Source organism: Ahaetulla prasina, chromosome 4, assembly GCF_028640845.1.
Source record: "Ahaetulla prasina isolate Xishuangbanna chromosome 4, ASM2864084v1, whole genome shotgun sequence".
NCBI classification, from domain to species: domain Eukaryota; kingdom Metazoa; phylum Chordata; class Lepidosauria; order Squamata; family Colubridae; genus Ahaetulla; species Ahaetulla prasina.
This window is the reverse complement of record NC_080542.1, coordinates 40,437,437-40,457,207: the sequence shown is the minus strand read 5'-3', so window position 1 is coordinate 40,457,207 and position 19,771 is coordinate 40,437,437. Positions and strand designations below refer to the sequence as shown.

At 39.7% G+C, this 19,771-nt stretch overlaps 1 protein-coding gene across 1 annotated transcript in view; it reads left to right on the top strand.

Annotated features, from left to right (window-relative positions):
• Window positions 1-5,455, top strand: part of LOC131198341 (signal transducer and activator of transcription 5B) — a 47,163-nt gene extending 41,708 nt beyond the window's left edge. The window contains exon 17 of the mRNA XM_058182867.1: window positions 1,207-5,455. Within this exon, the coding sequence (XP_058038850.1) occupies window positions 1,207-1,333 (127 nt within the window). The 3' untranslated portion in view covers window positions 1,334-5,455. The remainder of the gene's footprint in view (window positions 1-1,206) is intronic.
• The last annotated feature ends 14,316 nt before the right edge of the window (window positions 5,456-19,771 follow it).

Here is a 19,771-nt window from a genome sequence, read left to right as displayed (position 1 = left end):
AATTGCATTTTGAGAAGAGACAATAGTCTGTCTTTGGGTTCTTGCTGCTTTCATCAGAATAATGAAAGCAGTCTCAAAGCATTGTAGTGGGTGTCACCCCTTTCTTGATGCACTCAGAAAAGGGATAATACCTGCATTGAAGTGCTGTTTGCATCATTTTGACAAGTCCCTTGTTCCCTCTGGGGACACCACTGGTGAGAGCTTTCCTAAATCTCCTGATTTAAATTACCACTAAACAGCTATTTGGAGGACAGTGTGATTTATGGGATCACACATAGCATGGGAAATGTTCCTAGACATCATAGTGGCGAACATTGCAAAGGTAGTTCTGCTGCTCAAATCTCCAATCGGTTGCTGCCACTCATGGACAGGGGTTGTATAGACTTGTAGTGGGTGTTTTATTTTTGAATGCTGTCCCTGTACAGAAAGGAAAAATAATAAGCAGGGAGAAAATGAAGAGGCACAAAAACCAACCTCTCACGATCCCCAAAATGTATGGAGCTTAGATGTGAGTCCTATGGAGAGGAAATTTTGCCACATAGGGAATAATTTTTTTAGGGCTAAATAATGTACCTTAAGCTTTACAGGTTCTTAAGGCAATGGTCTTCCCCATATGTTTTCTTTCTCTGGGAGTGTCATACTTTGGGAGTGTGTCCTTCAACATTCCACACAAATCATTTTGCACTCCTTTAATCAACAAAGATTCTGCACCTTTGCATTGTATCTTACCATTTCCTGTTGAAATAATTTTTAAATTTACATGATATTTCTTTTTAATGCAAAAGATCATCTTTTTAAAGTGATCCTAAAACCCGCTTATTACAGTCTAAAATAGTAAATTCATTCAATTCAGATTTTTCCCATTCGCTTTTGCTGCAAACCATAGTCTGTAATCTTAACTCTATGGGCAATATTTCACCTTACCTTATCCCATTTGTCAGTATTTCCCTAGCAAGGGCAAAGATGAAAACATTAAAAAAAATCATATCCATGTAAGATTAAAAAAATAATTAAAGGATTAGGAAAAGTCATTTCTCCTTCCCTCTTTAAACTGGAGGGAAAAACGAATGAATTTGAGAGAACTGCATATTTTTCTAAAACCAGATTGTTAGAGCTTCTTCCAAACAGCCTCTTGAGAAAGTTTTCAGAAATATCTTTTTTAGAATTCAGAGTTTTTTTCACGGTGCTCCTTTCTCTCTTTCTCAGTCCTGATTCTGTGCTGGATCCAGAAGGAGAATTTGACTTGGATGATTCGATGGATGTGGCCCGGCATGTGGAGGAATTGCTGAGGCGCCCCATTGACAGCCAGTGGATCTCCCATAATCAGTCTTGATTCTGCCCCTTCCCTGGAGAGACCATGAGGCAACTGTGAAATATTAGAAACCTTCCCTGAGGGAGTTTGTAGCTGCTGTAAGAATGGGTTTCCTCACCCTGTGGGGACCTCTGGCTGGGAGGGTAAGGTACTTGAGGGACAGTAGGTGCTGTTTCTCCCCTTGCCCATGTGGGGAAGGCAGTAGAGTGTATTGCTTGATTTTCCATCTGCTCTTCTGAGATGCTTGCCTCAGGCTTTCCGCTTTTGCATACCATCTCCTTCTGCCAAGCTATCATTTCATTTATACTAGGAATCCTTCTCTTTCTTCCTCCTCCCAGAATGTAATACACTGCCCTTCTTGTCTAGAAGCCTTTTGGTATCTGGGACAAGAAGGGACTGAGCTATGGAGAAGATTAAGCCTTATTCAAATCCTTTGTCATTTACTGTCTGAATTATTTTAATTCTTTGCTGCTTCCAAGATAAACAGTGTGCTTATGCCTGCATTTGACTTAGGCTTCCAGGGTGCCTATATGCAGCATTCTGTGTTCAAAGAGGCATTCACTTTGGGAGCTCTCTTTGAGCCTTCGATGCAATGCACCCTAACTCTGCTCAAGTGCTCTGGAGCCTTTTTTGTATGCCTAACCACTCACTTCCAGCTTTTTCAATTTGCTTTGTTGCAAGACGCTTGCTTACTTCGAAGCTCCTGCATTTAGTACTATTGGCTTTTGACATGTCAGATGCTTTTTTTCCTACAAATCACAAATACAGCATATTGTGGAGGATGCTTTCATTTAAATACAGAATTACAATTAGTATAATGGTTTCCCTCTTCTTGAATTTGAGGGTAGTGACTGGGGAGCAGTTCCAAGGATTTGACTGCTAAGTACAGAGGGGAAAAGACATTTTGACTTCTAAATGTCCCAACAAACTTTCCTATTCTCTTCCCTCCCCCCCCCTCCCGCTCCTATGTCTCCTCATTAGGCTGAACAACTGGGAAAAACAGATTCATATATGCACTATTTTTATAACTAGTATTCAGTAAAGCTCAGATTATTTTAACAGTTACAGATTTTACACATATATCTGTGGGCCGGGTGCTATGTTTACAAAAATGGTCCAGTTTCCAGTCCAGCCACAATTATATTTTTGTTGGGATTGACAAATTACCCAACAAAAGTCATGAGGGGCATGGGGGAGAAATTGTTTAAGGATTGGAACTTAATTTTTGCAGGGTTTCTCCTCCTCTGTTCATTGAAAACAAACAAACAAACACATATATTTTTCAGAGAGCTTATTTAAAAATATAAAGATTAGGTACTTTTATCTAAGCAAAAAATTTTGCAACAGAGGGACTTAACTAATTTTTACTCCTCAGGAACTCCCACAACTTCTGACTGAGCTAGGAAAAAGCATGCTATATGCACTTTGGCCTGGCAGTAACTCTTATAACAACTGTTTAAAGGTTAGAAAATATACATCTTTAGGGTAAACAAAGTCTTGTCACTTGGAAGTCATCCTTAAAGATCAGCTGTTCTTGAAACAATTTCTTGCTTTCTGCTAATACTCTGTTTTCAAACAATTCATTTCTAGGAATAACTATGATACTCTTTAGGATAGTGTATTCATTATAGTGGAATCATCAGCAAATGCATCACTAACTATTGTCTTTGGAAAATAGATTCCCCCCCCCCAATAGCATTTCTGTTGCAGATCTTTTGGTGGTGGGTTAGTTGCTTCACTACTGTAACTCACTTTTCTTACTAATACTTGCAATATAAGTACATTTCTTTCCTGGCTTCCTGAATTATTTTGAAAAACTGATGCTTAAAAAATATATATACACCTAAGCTTTTTCTTCTGCACAATCATATGCTACTTAGTATTTTTAAAGATTCCTTCTCACTATAATACATTTACTTCCATCTTCTTTCACTGCACAATGATACAGTCACTGTTGCAGAGTCAGCAGTACTATCTTTACAGTATTTTTAGTATAAGTAATAAGAAAGTCCTGAGGAAATTTGCCCAGGACCATACAGTTATTCTGCAGTAGTAATTTAGCACAAATTAAATCTTTGACTTTTATTTACATTAATTTCAATTTTTTCATTCATAGTTTTGAAATCCTTGATAGATGCCTTTTCTCTCTCATTTTTTGATTAGTCTTTTCATTGCCTTTATTTGAATGACTGTGGGCAACAATGCTTCTCAAAAATCACTTTCTAAGCTGGGATAGAATGTTCCTGGGAAGTATCATTTATACCCAGTTCAAAAACTTCTCAGATCTTAGGCCAAACTGGTGCCCTCCAGATGTAATGGACACTAATACTTATCATTCCAGCTAGCAATTTATAGGGGTGGCTGATCTAGCCCCAACTTCCTTATTTTATCATCCTTATATGTTAGCTGACTTTCTTTCAAACTAGTTTCCTGTCTCTGATTCTTTTGAGTTGCACAAAAACATCCCTACATCCCTAAAGCAAATATTAATTAATAATTTTATGTAGTTATTGTATCAGCACAATTTCACAAAGTCTATTCTTAATTATCAATGGCATTCACTTCTTAATAAACATGCAGAGCAAAGGTGGTAAATCTGCAGTCTCCCAGATTTTTTAGATTGTAGTTTCCAGCATTCTGAACCATCATGATCAATGGAAAGGGCCTGCAAGGGTCTTGCAGTTTTTATAACTATATATGAATCACATAAATCATATTTTCCCATATCTTATTTTAATGATAAGTGATAGCGGCCTGGTTCACACACTGTCTTAAGCCATAAAGTATGGTTCATGAATCATACTGTGAAGTTCCTACTCGTCCAAAGTCAAATCAACCAAGTTATGATTTAGCACAACGTGTGGATCCAGTTTTAACATATTTGCTGGTTCTGTTGTGTCTATAGTAGAAAACTGTCTCCAGCAGAGGAGTCTCCATTTCATAAATTAAATTTGGGCTTTCTGCACAAAAAGGATACATTCTATCTCTAAGTTAAAGCCCTTTCCTGGTCATAGAAGTATTTTCCACATTTGCATTGTTTGCAGACTGCATAGCAATTCAATATCCCTAGCCACCAACGTGCTCATCAATATCTTCCCTTATATCTGTTAAACTTACTATACCATTTGACATTTATTTTTAAAAAGAAAGAGAATAAGACACCAGAGTTCTCTAGCATTATCTTTATTTCTGGAAGTAATTCTGGACTCACATAGCTGCAAAGACAATTCTTTACAGATGATGAATGGCTAGCCCCAGTGCTCTGGAAATATGTACACCTCTCCAGAAAAAACAACAACAAATAGCTAAGTTAAGGTGCTAAACTATCAGATGATACAATCACCATTTAATCTTGCATAAATGGTATTTGTAAGAGGCTGTACATATACGAGCAAGTCTACTTTGCATCTTCTTTACTGAGCTTGCTCACAATAGGTTTAAAAATCTCACACATCCACAGAGGCTTCCTGCTGCCTGTGATATACATGACCTGAGGTTTTATTGAGCCTTTTCCTCCCTAACAAGCAACAGTGTCCACCTTAACTAAGTTGTGTTCCAATGCCATTAGTTGCTGTTCAAGAGCAGCACACAGAACTGACCCATAGAGATGCTTTCTGCTATATAGATTGATATGCCCACTCGAAATGAAAAAAGATCTGCAACAAAAGTATGTTGTTAATGTTAATGGTGCTTCAGTTTAACTTAGTAAAAATTGCACATACATTCTTGGTGGACTGTTCCTACTTCACTTTCATTAGTCCAATGGGTCTGTCTGAACAACTGTTAAAAATCTGGCTATCGTTTCAGAGTATGGAGGGAGGGCGATATCCATAAAACTGAGACATACGAACATTGCACTATTTTAAAGAATTGTTTTGCCAAATGTTTAAATGGTATACAAAGTAAAGTTTTCTGCTAAATATATTGTTTGTGTTTGAAAAAAACTTACAAAGCTAATGTTTTCATTTTTGTTTTAAACTATAAAAGGGAGAACAACCTCAAGGTATATTGCTTAAATGCTTTTAAGGTTTTTTTTTTACACAAAAGCCATCTATGTGAAAAAAAATCTTTATTTTGATGAAATAATCATGTATTGAAAAAAGATGTTGTAATCTTTGTGCTACAATAAAGTATTGTAGGGTAGTAATGACTACTGTGGTTTTTAACTCAGGGTGCCCAGTATACTCAGAAAAAAAATATTGTGCCTGTAACTGAACAAACCATACAGTAATTTTGTTGAAATACTCACTAGAAACATGAGCTACAGAGTTTGTACGCTAATAAATATTTGCAAATATTTGTGAGAGACACAATGAAACACCTGTGTATAGGTATTACACCATATCAGTGTGGCTGTTTCACTTTTTAAACATGTGACACACTTCATACACCTGTCTTAATGCAATTTGGGTTTTTTTCTCCTTCAGTAATTTTAATACATGCCTTTCAATCAATCAATCAATCAATTTATTATTACAGTCTTAGAGTAATGCTACATGCCTTTTGGCAATTTCAACTTTTGTGTACTGTAAAATACAACGTATTTCAAAATTTTTAGCCTTATTTGTGGACTGCTATTTAATAAAACAGCCAGCTGATAATGACATTTTTTCCCAACTAGAAACTAAACTATGTTTTCCTGTTTTTGTTTTGCTGCTTTCTCAGATTTTTTAAAAATATGAAGCCTTACATATATAAGAAGTGTTGATAACATATTGTGCCACACAGAAAGCAGTTAAAACTATTACTTTTTAATATATTTTTATTTTTGGTGACTTAGTTCTTTACATATAAAAAATCAGCTACATTACAGAAAAAAATGATGCATATAAATATGGTTTGTATTTTAAGGCAATAATTCAAACAATTCACTAATGCTATAAGTTACCATAACTTACTTTTGAACGGCCACACATAGATTTGTAGATCTTATTAAACTTGCATGACCCCTTCTGTGCTTTCTGTGTTCCAGTTCCCTATTCCGTTGTCACCAATTTTCAGTAACAAATGGAAAGGAAAACATTTAACTTAGAAAAAATGAATGAGATGTTATAAATGAGAATAGATGAGTTGGTAGGTGGGTGGGTGGGATAGTTGGTTAGATAAATGGGGCAGAATTGTGCCACAGTAACAGATATTGCTACATCCTTTGATTAGTAGAGAATATTGCCTTTCCCAAAGCAGATAAATCACACATTTCTGACAACCATTCTTGGACATTTGGAATAATATTACTAAATTCATCCATCCAGCACATTATCTGATTCTTTGGATAGTCTGCCTCACCACTCACATTCCCGGCAGCTAACTCTATTCTCTGGAACAAGTAGAAACAAAAATGAAAAACAGCCTAGCATTCTTCACTTATATTCTTCTAAGTATTTTGCCTTAGTGCACTGGGCCCAGCACTAATATACATTGAGAATAAATTAAAAACAGCCATTTGCATTCATTTTAATTACTTGCTTTAATTTTGCTTTGTGCGAAGGGTATTCTGACAGTGGCTATAATAATGCCTGGTGTTTTGTGAGCCAAAATTGCTCCTATCTTTACTTTTACTTGTTTCCCATTCTTGCAACAGAAGGTTAAAAAAAAACCAGTCCCTGCCATCTCGTATATTCACAATGCAGTCAGCAGAGAGCGCTCAAATAGCAATATTTTTTTACTCTGGATAGGCATCTGCGCAACCTATAGCCAGGTGGTTTGTTTTCTCTAACCTATAATGGCGAAAACTCTTTCTCCAATTTCAAATGTGTCAAAAAAAGTCCTCTTCCCCACAGCAGAACATCCAGTTCAGATCATCTAGTGCTGACATTGCCCTCCATAAGTTCCACCAAAACCTGTTTTCTCAAGCACAGCTGATTTCTATATAGGCTGTGTTTACTGACCTCAATGGTTGTATTTGCATGTTTAAGAGTCATTTTTAAAAAGCGACCAAAGATGAAGGGTGGGCTGGGTAGGGTGAGAAGAGGATGAGCAGCCAGCTTGCTTTGATTAAAAAACAAATGTTATTTGCATTATACATTAGTTTCTAGAATGATGAAAGTGAACTTTCGTGAGGGGGCAGCATCTATCTACAATGGAGTCAGTTATAGGGCAAGCAAGAACCTGTTCCCTGCAATTGTCTCTATGCTGGACAGTCTTAATCACAGTAATTATTATTGGCCAACTTGCAAAAATTATCTCAAAGAAAAAGTGCTAGAAATAAAGATTTTATTTTTCCTTCAGTTGTTTTATATCAGCTGCACTAGTGTTTTTCAGCCTTGGCTTTGGAAATTCTGGGAGTTGAAGTCCACATATCTTAAAGTTGCCAGGTTGAAAAACACTGGTCTACAGCAGGAGTCTCCAACCTTGGTCCCTTTGCTAGCTTTGCTGGCTGAGGGAGTCTGGGAGTTGAAGTCCACAAGTCTTAAAGGGACCAAGGTTGGAGACCCCTGGTCTACACAACCAGGCAAATAAGGATGTGCAAAACCCACAACTATACTTCACCTCTACTTTGGCATGATAAGCCTGTCTGTGCCATTTAAGTCTAAACATCTTAGTTTGCAATTTCACAAAGAGTCCTTTGTCTGAAGCTGCACTAAAAGGGCTCTTAAGCCCCAGCCATCTACAGGAAGGAAGAAAGACAGAAAAGGGTTTTCACCTTGCAAGAAACATGCAAGAAGAGTTACATCTTGGGAAACTGGAAGTGATGCTTCTTTAACTTAATCTTCTTCAACCTGTTGCCCTCTGGATGTAATGGTATTGCAATTTCCAGATTATCTTTGGCAGCATGAAGAACGGAAGGCGCCTTAACTTGTCAGCAAACTGTTCAATTCTGGGTCCCTGAAATGGTTGCTTAAGCTACAGAGTGGTTAATGGTTTATTAAAAAGTTTATTAAAAATAAACATTTAGGGTACCAGCTTGCAAAGTCAACTTCTTTTCTAAGACATCTGGAGAACTACAGATCACAATATCCCTTTCCATCTGCCATCTTGAGAGGTGCTGTTAGGAACTATGCAGAGGTGGGTTTCAGCAGGTTCTGACCAGTTCTGAAGAACAGGTAGTGGGAATTTTGAGTAGTTCGGAGAACCGATAGTATAAATTCTGGCTGGCCCCACCCCCATCTATTTTCTGCCTCCCAGGTCCTAGCTGATTGGAAAGAAATGGGGATTTTGCAGTAACCTTCCCCTGCCACGCCCACTAAGCCACGTCCACCAAGCCATGTCACGCCCACTAAGCCACACCCACAGAAGCAGTTGTAAAAAGTTTTGAAATCCACCACTGGAACTACGGTTTAGCTGCATTTGAGGATCCCATGTTATCACCACCACCCCAGTGTTCTAAGGGCAGCTAATGCACTTCATTGTTGCATTCCTACTATATACTGTATTGCTATTTCTCTATTAATTGAGATCGCTTCTCCATGTTCCTTATCAGAAGAATCTGAAACAGTTTAAAAAATGGTTGGCATTTTACCTGCTCTTGAGTCGGCAAAAAGACTTTTTGCAGCAGACTTCAGTGGATGTAATCTGTTGTATGAACTGAACCAATCATGTTTCACTGAGTAAATAAGAATTAAACAAACAATGGCTTAACACTGGTTGAACATTCCAAATGAGGTAGTATTAAAAGAGAGAGAGAGAGAGAATGGGACTGAAAGGTGAAAAAACCCCTCAAGTTTAAGCACCATCTCTTAAAATCAGGTGGGACACACAGTGGCTCAGGGGCTAGGACGTTGAGCTTGTCAATCAAAAGGTTGACAGCTCAGCGGTTCGAATCCCTAGTGCTGCCGTGTAACGGGGTGAGCTCCCGTTATTTGTCCCAGCTTCTGCCAACCTAGCAGTTTCGAAAGCACGTAAAAAATACAAGTAGAAAAAATAGGGACCACCTTTGGTGGGAAGGTAACAGCGTTCCATGCGCCTTTGGCATTGAGTCATGCCGGCCACATGACCACGGAGACGTCTTTGGACAGCACTGGCTCTTCAACTTTGAAACGGAGATGAGCACCACCCCCTATAGTCGGCAACGACTAGCACGTATGTGCGAGGGGAACCTTTACCTTTACCTTTACCTTAAAATTAAGTCTTGATTCTTAAGTAATAGCCAGCTACTTATAATTTAAGAAAATAACAAATCTGACAAGAATAATAGACTGGACCAATTTCCTACCTTATCTTTCAGGTGCTGCCACTTGATGAAATGGTAATTGCTGGTTATAGCTGTGAGGAAAAAAATCAGGTAGCTGGCCTTTTTTTCAGATAGTCTTTCTTGTATGAACCTGCAAGCATGGAGCTACACGTCCAGCTTTGATACCATAGCGGATGTTCAGCTTATTGATATAGTTTTTCTAACAGTATGTAGTAAATAAGTAAAAATAGTAAATACGTAAAAAAGTAAAAAATAACAAAAAAGCTTCTTCCAACATATTAAAAACAAGAAAAAAGTCAAGGAAACAATTGGCCCATTGCTGGGACAAAGTGGCAAGAAGGTGACAAGGGAGAAAGCAGATCTACTTACCTCATTTTTTACACCTGTCTTTAAACAAAAGGAAAAAACAATCCAACCTATCAAAAACAGCACCACAAAAAACAGATTAGGAACACAAGATAAAATAGGGAAGAAAATGGTAAGTGAACATCTGTCTACCCTAGATGAGTTCGTATCACCAGGACCGGATGGATTACACCCCAGGGTTCTGAAGGAACTGGAAGACAAGATCTCAGAACCACTGAACTATATCTTTCAAAGATCCTGGAGCACAGGGAAACTGCCAGAGGACTGGAAAAGAGCTGATGTAGTTCCCATCTTCAAAAAAGGGAAAAAAAATAGATCCAGGAAACTACAGACCGATCAGCCTAACCTCAATACCAGGGAAGATTCTAGAAAAGATAATCAAGCAATGAATCACCGAATACCTAGAAGCAAACAAAGTAATAACCAAAAGCCAACATGGGTTTGTCAAAAATAGGTCATGCCAGACTAATCTTATTGCATTCTTTGACAAAGTGACAAAATTAGTGGACCAAAGGAATGCTGTCAATATCATTTACTTGGACTTCAGTAAAGCATTTGATAAAGTAGACCATAACCTACTACTAGATAAAGTAGAAAAATGTGGGTTAGACAGCACCACTACCAGATGGATTCGTAACTGGCTGACCAACCGCACTCAGTTCCTCAATGGAACTACATCCACATAGAATAGAATTTTTTTATTGGCCAAGTGTGATTGGACACACAAGGAATTTGTCTTGGTGCATATGCTCTCAGTGTACATAAAAGAAAAGATACGTTCATCAAGGTACAACATTTACAACACAATTGATGATCAATATATCAATATAAATCATAAGGATTGCCAGCAACAAGTTATAGTCATACAGTCATAAGTGGAAAGAGATTGGTGATGGGAACTATGAAACGATTAATAGTAGTGCAGATTCAGTAAATAGTCTGACAGTGTTGAGGGAATTATTTGTTTAGCAGAGTGATGGCCTTCGGGAAAAAACTGTTCTTGTGTCTAGTTGTTCTGGTGTGCAGTGCTCTATAGCGTCGTTTTGAGGGTAGGAGTTGAAACAGTTTATGTCCAGGATGCGAGGGATCTGCAAATATTTTCACGGCCCTCTTCTTGATTCGTGCAGTATACAGGTCCTCAATGGAAGGCAAGTTGGTAGCAATTATTTTTTCTGCAGTTCTAATTATCCTCTGAAGTCTGTGTTTTTCTTGTTGGGTTGCAGAACCGAACCAGACAGTTATAGAGGTGCAAATGACAGACTCAATAATGGAGCATAAATAAAGGTGCAAGTGACAGACTCACATGGAGGGAAGTATGCAGTGGAGTACCCAAAGGCTCTGTTTTAGGCCCAGTACTCTTCAACATCTTCATCAATGACTTGGACAAGGGAATAGATGGGGAACTCATCAAATTTGCAGATGACACCAAGCTGGCAGGAATAGCCAACACTCCAGAAGATAGGCTCAAGATACAGAAGGATCTTGACAGACTTGAACATTGGGCGCTATCTAACAAAATGAAATTCAACAGTGAAAAAAGTAAGGTTCTACATTTAGGCAAAAAAATCAAAATGCATAGGTACCGTATAGGTGGTAACTTGCTCAATAGTAGTACCTGTGAGAGGGATCTTGGAGTCCTAGTGGACAACCATTTAGTTATGAGCCAGCAGTGTGCAGGAGCTGCCAAAAATTCAACACAGCTCTGGGATGCATAAACAGAGGGATAGAATCAAGATCACGTAAAGTGTTAATACTACTTTATAATGTCTTGGTAAGGCCACACTTGGAATATTGCATTCAGTTTTGGTCACGATGTAAAAAAGATGTTGAGACTCTAGAAAGAGTGCAGAGAAGAGCAACAAAGATGATTAGGGGACTGGAGGCTAAAACATATGAAGAACGGTTGCAGGAACTCGGTATGTCTAGTTTAATGAAAAGAAGGACTAGGGGAGACATGATAGCAGTGTTCCAATATCTCAGGGGTTGCCACAAAGAAGAGGGAGTCAAACTATTCTCCAGAGCACCTGAGGGTAGAACAAGAAGCAATGGGTGGAAACTAATCAAGGAGAGAAGCAACCTAGACTAAGAAGAAATTTCCTGACAGTTAGAACAATTAATAAGTGTAACAACTTGCCTGCAGAAGTTGTGAATGCTCCAACACTGGAAATTTTTAAGAAAATGTTGGATAACCATTTGTCTGAAATGGTGTAGGTTTTCCTGCCTGGACAGGGGGTTAGACTAGAAGGCCTCCAAGGTCCCTTCCAACTCTGTTGTTGTTGTTGTTGTTGTTGTTGTTGTTGTTGTTGTTGTTGTTGTTGTTGTTGTTGTTGTTATTATTATTATTATTATTATTATTATTATTATTATTATTATTATTAAATATGAATTATCTCTGTTACCAAACTAAAAATTTCCTTGTAAACGGAAAGATAATAGGTTCATGTATACTGCATAATGTAGTTTTCTGCTTTTTAAATTTAGCATGTTTTATAATAATCACAATTACTATTTGTAAATCATGGTTTATTACATGGAATATTGGACAAATTCAGTCAAGGGTAGTTTATTTTATAAACTAAGGCTATCAGATATGGGTTACAAACATATAAATGACTTCTAGAAGGCAGCAAAGAATTAGAATTTTCTATATCTCTTTCCTGTTATCTCATGGTCATTTGGACTTTTTGCATCGCAGCTTTAGTTATCCCTAAAACAAACCTCCTTTAGTGATGTATAAATCTAGTCAACAATCTTGCTTGTTTGACCTATTAAGTTGTTTAAAGGAATAGCATGTTGATCAAACCTTGAGTGCAACATCTTGACTATACTTTGTACCCAACGTTTGTTCTTGGATAATATATATCCCAAAACTTAAATTCCTTATTTTGTGCAGGCTTGGAAATGAACATTCCTAAGATCAGCAGTGATAGAACAAAAATGAAGAGGATTTTTGCTCCTTCTCTTGCCCATCTATGAGTTTCAGTTTTGTTTTGGCTGTTGCTTCTGCAAATGTATAATCTGGACCCTTTTAGTCGGGTTGACTCCTGGCAACTGACTGGACAAGTCCCTGCAGTTTTCTTGGACATGGTTTGCCACTTCCTCTTCCTTAGGGCTAACAGACAGAGTGGAACCCAAGGTCATCCAGTTAATTTTATGCCTAAAATAGAACTAGAACTCTAGCCTGATGCCTTAATTCAGGGGGTGTCAAACTGCAGCCCAAGGGTCAGATGCGTCACATACAGGCCATGCCCAACCCAGCTCTTGAAGGGAAAAAACGTCATGATAGCACCGTGAGGCAACAAGTTTGACACCCATGCCTTAATTACTGCATCAAACTGACTCTTGCAAATATATGTAGCAATGCAATAATCACAGTTATATTTGAATGCATTCTCTATGATACAATTATTCAATATTTATGTAATTTTCTTAATATTTGGGCAATTGATAAATTGATAAATTAATAAAAGTTTGCAGAAACTGCCTATGCAAATTTATCTATAGTCTGGTAGAAACATTTTGACATGAGATTTTATTACTAGTGGCAGGCAAAACAACAACAGAGCATAGGAGGGTATCTTGTAACCACTGTGAAAGTAGCTAACTTGGCTACCATTGAACACAGTTGCTCTCCAACATACCAGAATTGCCCAAGTACTTTAATCCTGGTTTCTACCAGTTCAGACTTTGTATGTCATGCAAAAGCATTGTTCATGTCTTTTCTCATTTTGACCATTATTAATTACTACTATTTTATTGGCTGGTAAAATGGACTTATTTGAGGATGATTCTACCTAATAAAGGTGAAGTACTGTGAAATAACTTGTGGATTAGTGGTTTTCCTTTTTTTGGTTTGTGTTAATTCTCTTTCATATAATTTATGATCTATCAATGCTATCAAGTCAGTATCAACTCTTAATGAATGTATTGATAGACTTTATCCAGGATGAATAAATCATATATAATGATTTAATAGTATATGCAAAGATAATGTGATTCAGAGCTTATCTAACATCCCAGATGTAAGCTTTGAAGTTATACTGAATTTTGTTGTGGTTATAAAACAGAAAATGAGATAGGAGATATGGATGGGGTAGAGAACATTTGGAATAATTGGGCAGAAGAAAACTAAGAATGGCCTCCTCAAAGCTCAGCTCTAGATTTTATTTTAAATGCCAGCATTGCATCCTTTACTGACATGCTTTGAATGGAGCTACTTGTCATCTGGAATTCTTGGGCAACCGCTAAGTTTACAGAGGTTTCCCATCATGGACCCTGCGGCATCCCAATATAATATGATAGTTTGGTCTAATCATAGTTATAATCTCTTTCAATCAGAGCTAACGCTGCTATTCAACAGTGAAACAGAAGACAGCAGGCTTTGGAAGCACAGTAGAAAAGCATTATATGTGCCACATGGTCTGCCTTGCTGCCACTAAACTGATACTGTGGGAAATTTAGTCCTGTTGCCAGTGTAAAAATAATATTCAGCAGTTAGCCAGATAGCCTCCAGAGTATGGATTCTGGAGAAGAGGCTTTATCCTTAGGCAGCCTCAATTTTGGGGTTGTCACAAGATCTTAAATGAAATTTTTTTTTTTATATAAAAAGTTTTATTTTTACAATCATATCAAATAATTCATCCAATGTACAGTTATATACAATTAGTCGGGCCTGCCCAGTCACCACCCCCCTTTTTAACACTCTTCCCTCTTCTACCTTCTTTTACTTTCCAAACCTTCCTCTCCTTCTCTTATCTACCTCCTCTCCTCCCTCCACCCTCCACTCCTTCTCCCTCTTCTACCCCTCTTCCTTCCTCTTCTCCTCTTTCCTACCTCCTACTCTCTCTTTTTCCCCTCCCCACCGTTCTAAAATGACAACTGGGCAGACCCAACCCTACATTAATTATATTTATACATCTTCAATAATCCCTGTACATTAACCATCACTCCATCACTAGCCTCAACCCCCCAATTCCCCTCCCCCTTACCCCCCACCCCGACTTCCCAGAACAAAATGCAGGGTATCAAAACTAACAATCATAATCTAAATAATTCCTAAATTATAATCTCTAGTCTCTCCACACTTAGGCACACTCTCAATTCCCCTCTCCTTCAGAAATATATCTAATACAAATTATTTCCTAAATTTACTCATATGCTATTCGATATTTTTTTATCTGATACTTATTTTGAATATAATCAATCCACATTTTCCATTCTAAAATATATTTTTCTTGTGTATAGTCTTTCAAGTAAGCAGAGATTTTTGCCAGTTCTGCCAGATTTGATACTTTAAGTGTCCATTCTTCAATTGTAGGTAATTCTTTTTTCTTCCAATATTGGGCAATCAAAAGTCTTGCGGCTGTTATTAAGCTCAAAATCAATTTAGTCTCTATAGCTGTACAATCCATAATTATTCCTAGTAAAAAGAACTGCGGGGTAAACTTAATCTTCTTTTTCAAAATATTCTGCATGATCCACCATACTTTAATCCAAAATGCTTTAACTTTTTTACAAGTCCACCATATATGATAATAAGTGGCATCTTCACAATCGCATCTCCAACATTTAGCCTGTACATTAGGATACATACATGACAATTTTTGGGGGTCTAAGTGCCATCTATAAAACATCTTATAAAAATTTTCTCTCATATTTTGCGCTTGTGTAAATTTAACGTTGTGTAAATTTAGTCCTGTTGCCAGTGTAAAAATAATATTCAGCAGTTAGCCAGATAGCCTCCAGAGTATGGATTCTGGAGAAGAGGCTTTATCCTTAGGCAGCCTCAATTTTGGGGTTGTCACAAGATCTTAAATGAAAGCGAGAGTCTTGATGAAGAGCTCTTGATGAAAAAACTGCTCATCTCCCAGTATGGCTATGAGGGCTCATCAACAGATATGGGGACCAGCAGAAAACACTTTCTCCAAGGACTACAAAAACAAAGCAGCCTTGTTAAGGGAACTGCCCTTCTCAAGTCACAGGCCATCTGTTTGTAAGATGCTGCTGTGGGAAGGGTTGGTCATGTAGGAGGACTTAAGGCAACTTGGTTAACACATTGTACTAAGCTATGGTTTGCTGAATAATTATTCTGGCTCACACAATGTATTCAGGTGTCAATAAAATATTATAAATCATAATTAGATAGGAAATCAGATATACTTAATTTGGTTTGGGACTTTATGACTTCATCAAGAAATTAAACTTAAGATGATTACATTTTCTAGTGTCTTTATGCTAAACTATCTTCCATGGATACACTGAAGAGTGACTAGGGTTAATTATATGGAGACTACAGAATACAAAATCTGGGGTTTCACAAGGTTAAGTTTGGTAGTAAATTATATTGGAAGTTTCATTAAGACTTTTGACTCAGTACTATACCAAAATATGAGTTTTTGGTTCGTGGCTTAATGTGCTATAGATCAGGGGTCACCAACCTTTCAGACCTCAGGGACCACTAAATTCATAATTTTAAATCCCGTGGACCACTAATATGATCTGCCTAATGACCAGCTGCGTGGGCGTGGCTAGATGGTCATGTGACTGGGTGGGTGTGGCCAACTCGATGTCACTCACATTGAGTAGCACCTTGCCAGCCTCTCCTCACCCCTTCCCCCCCAGCCATTCGCCTCCCCGCCCGGGTTCCTTAGGGCCCCAACAGAAAGCAGTAGTTGGAGCTAAGCAGACACCATGAGAAAGAGTTGGCAAAAAAGATCAGTTCAAATTAGATCTGACTGAAAAGGAGACTCAGCAGAAGCACCTCACTGAGGACTACGAGCATAGGCTTTCCAAGCAGAGGGAAGACCTGTGAGAGTGCAAGGCCAGGTACAGGCACCTGGAGGCTTAGCGGGCTGAGATGGTCAGCCAATTCCAGGCCATGATGCAGTCCCACTGGAACATGGCCCTCTGCCTCTTTGCCACCAGCAGCACTTCCCTCCAGCCTTTGCCCAAAGCCCTGCATCAGGAAGCCAAAGCAGATCCCAAGTCAGAGTTTCTGTCCTCCTGTGACCCACACAAAAAGACTCCAAAGGGGGAGACTCTCTGCAGCAACACAAACATTCATTGCACATCTATCCCAGGGGCCAAAGTTTGAGGACCCCTAATTTAGTGCAATATAAAAAATGCAAATAATTTTTCTGTGGAACACCAAAATTTTCTCACAGACCATCAGTTGGTGACCGCTGCTATAGATGCTATGAGTATCTGCAATGAACAATGATATCATATTATAACGCAAAATCATCAATTATAAAAAAACACAGCAGATAATAAGTATCTTCTAATGTTTTTATGTTGTAAGCCACCCAAAGTCATTGGATAGAAGTAGACCATTGGATAGAAGTAGACCATAACCTACTACTAGATAAAGTAGAAAAATGTGAGTTAGACAGCACCACCACCAGATGGATTTGCAACTGGCTGACCAACCGCACTCAATGTGTAGTCCTCAATGGAACTACATCCACATGGAGGGAAGTATGCAGTGGAGTATCTGTAATGTATTTTGAACTTTGAGAGGGAATTTTGGGCGGGAAAATTGCACATTGCTGATTGGTTGAAGCCTCAACCAAAAGAGTATTTAAAGAGGGGTTTTTGCCAATTGTCCTTGCTGGGGTCACAATAAACTAAAGAGCTGTTGTCACTCACTGGTCTCCTGCCTCTTCATTGCCCGAACTTAACATTGGTGACGAAGGTGGGATGTTGAGGCAGTGAGATCGTTAAAGAGCTGAAGGAACCAGGAATTCGCGAACCCAGCCAGTTCTCGAAGGCGGAAAATAGCAATGTCCAGCTACACGCCGCCAGCGCCATTTGACCCAGCAAAGGAGAAATGAGGGTCGTACATGGCTCGCTTCGAGTGTTTCCTCGAAGCAAACGAACTACAGGGAGTCTCGGATAATCGGAAGCGAGCGTACTTCCTGAGCCACTGCGGTCCAGAGGTCTTCGATACGGCGGAGTCACTCTCAGAGCCAACGCCGGTACAATCGGTACCGTGGCAGACACTACAAACAACACTTCGAGCGCACTACGCACCGGTACCCTCAAAGTTCGTCCAACGGTTCGAGTTGAGGCAACGGGTACAGCGAGAGGGCGAATCGATAAGCGTGTACATGGCCGCGTTGAGGAAAGCCGCAAACCACTGTGAGTACAGAGATTTGGAGGATTCCTTACTCGAACAACTCATTTGTGGGGTCAGGGACATCAGACTACAAAGGCGGCTGCTGTCTAAGAGCAACCTGACTTTAGCGATAGCCCTGGACGAAGCCAGAGCTCACGAGATGTCCACCAAGGCGATGGAGACCTTGCAAAAGCCAAATGCGCAGGGTGCCGGGACAAAGACTACACCGGTCCACAGCGAGGAAGTCCAGGCCGAATCGGAAGGTGAGGAAGAGGAAGAGGTGTTCCACACCGGGAGGCTGGAGAGAGGTGACCGGGACGAATGTGTGAGTTGTGGGGGCCAACACCAACGGCAAAACTGCAGATTCAAGGACGCGGTTTGTCGGCGGTGCGAAAAAAAAGGACACATAGCTCGGGCCTGCCGAGCCCCCCAACCTTCCCGCCAAAAATTCAAACCGACCAATCAGAGCGCGGGAGCAGCGAAGCAGCCCGGGATTGGTCCATTTAAAAAGGGCGCGAAGTTAAACCAGACCACTGTGAGAGTGGGCCACGCATCGACACGACTAGAGAAGAAAATATTTACCCAAGTCTACATTGAAGGGGTGCAGTGCCAAATGGAAGTAGACACTGGGTCGTCAATCACAATTATGTCCTGGGACACCATCGTGAGAGACTTGCCAGCCATCGCAAAACGTCAGCTACAAACCCAGAAGCTGAGAGTGCAAGACTACCAAGGGAATCGGATCCCTGTTCGAGGAGTCACATCCGTCCAAGTCAAATATGGACAATTCAAAAAGACCCTGCCAATCACCATAGTAAACAGAACTCTACCGAGCTTGCTAGGGCTGGACTGGTTCCGAGCTGTGGGCATGGGAGTGACCGGGGTCCACAGGAACGACGTCATCCTCAAAGACGAACTACTGAAGGAGTTCGAGGACGTTTTCAAGGATTGCCTGGGCAAGTACGTGGGGACCCCTATTTCTTTCAACCTTGACCCTCAAGTCGCCCCCATCCGGTTAAAGGCTAGGAGGGTTCCATTCACCCTAAAGCCCAAAATTGACTGAGAATTAGACAAGCTAGTAAGCCAGGGAATACTAGTCCCCGTCGATCATGCAAAATGGGAGACACCCATAGTAACCCCAGTCAAACCGGACGGATCAGTCCGGATTTGCGCTGACTACAAAGCAACGCTTAACAAAGCATTGCAGAAAAGTGCATACCCCGTTCCATTGGTGCAACATTTGCTGCACTCATTAGGGCAAGGGCAGGTCTTCGCCAAACTCGATTTGGCCCAAGCCTACCAGCAGCTACCAGTAGATAGCAGCACAGCTGAGGCGCAGACAATTGTCACGCACCGCGGGGCTTTCAAATGTACGCGACTCCAGTTCGGAGTTAGCATGGCCCCAGGGCTCTTCCAGAAACTTATGGAGCGATTATTACAGGGCCTACCAGGAGTGGTACCATACTTCGACGATGTATTGGTATCAGCTGAAAACTTAGAGGAACTCGGGGTAAAACTAAGGAAGGTATTGGGCATTTTTAGGTCTGCTGGGCTTAAAGTTAAGCTCAACAAATGCCACATTGGGGTGAAATCTGTAGAATTCCTAGGATACCGAATAGACAGGGAAGGGATCTACCCCATGGAGAGCAAGGTATGGGCCATTAGAAAGGCCCCAGCCCCCAAAAATAAAACAGAATTACAGGCATTCTTGGGGCTTGTTAATTTCTATGCGGTATTCTTAAAGAATAAAGCAACAGTAGCCGAACCGCTACATAAGTTGCTAGCAAAGAAAGCTGTGTGGTCCTGGGGCAGAGAAGAGGCTAGGGCATTTGAGGGGATAAAAAAC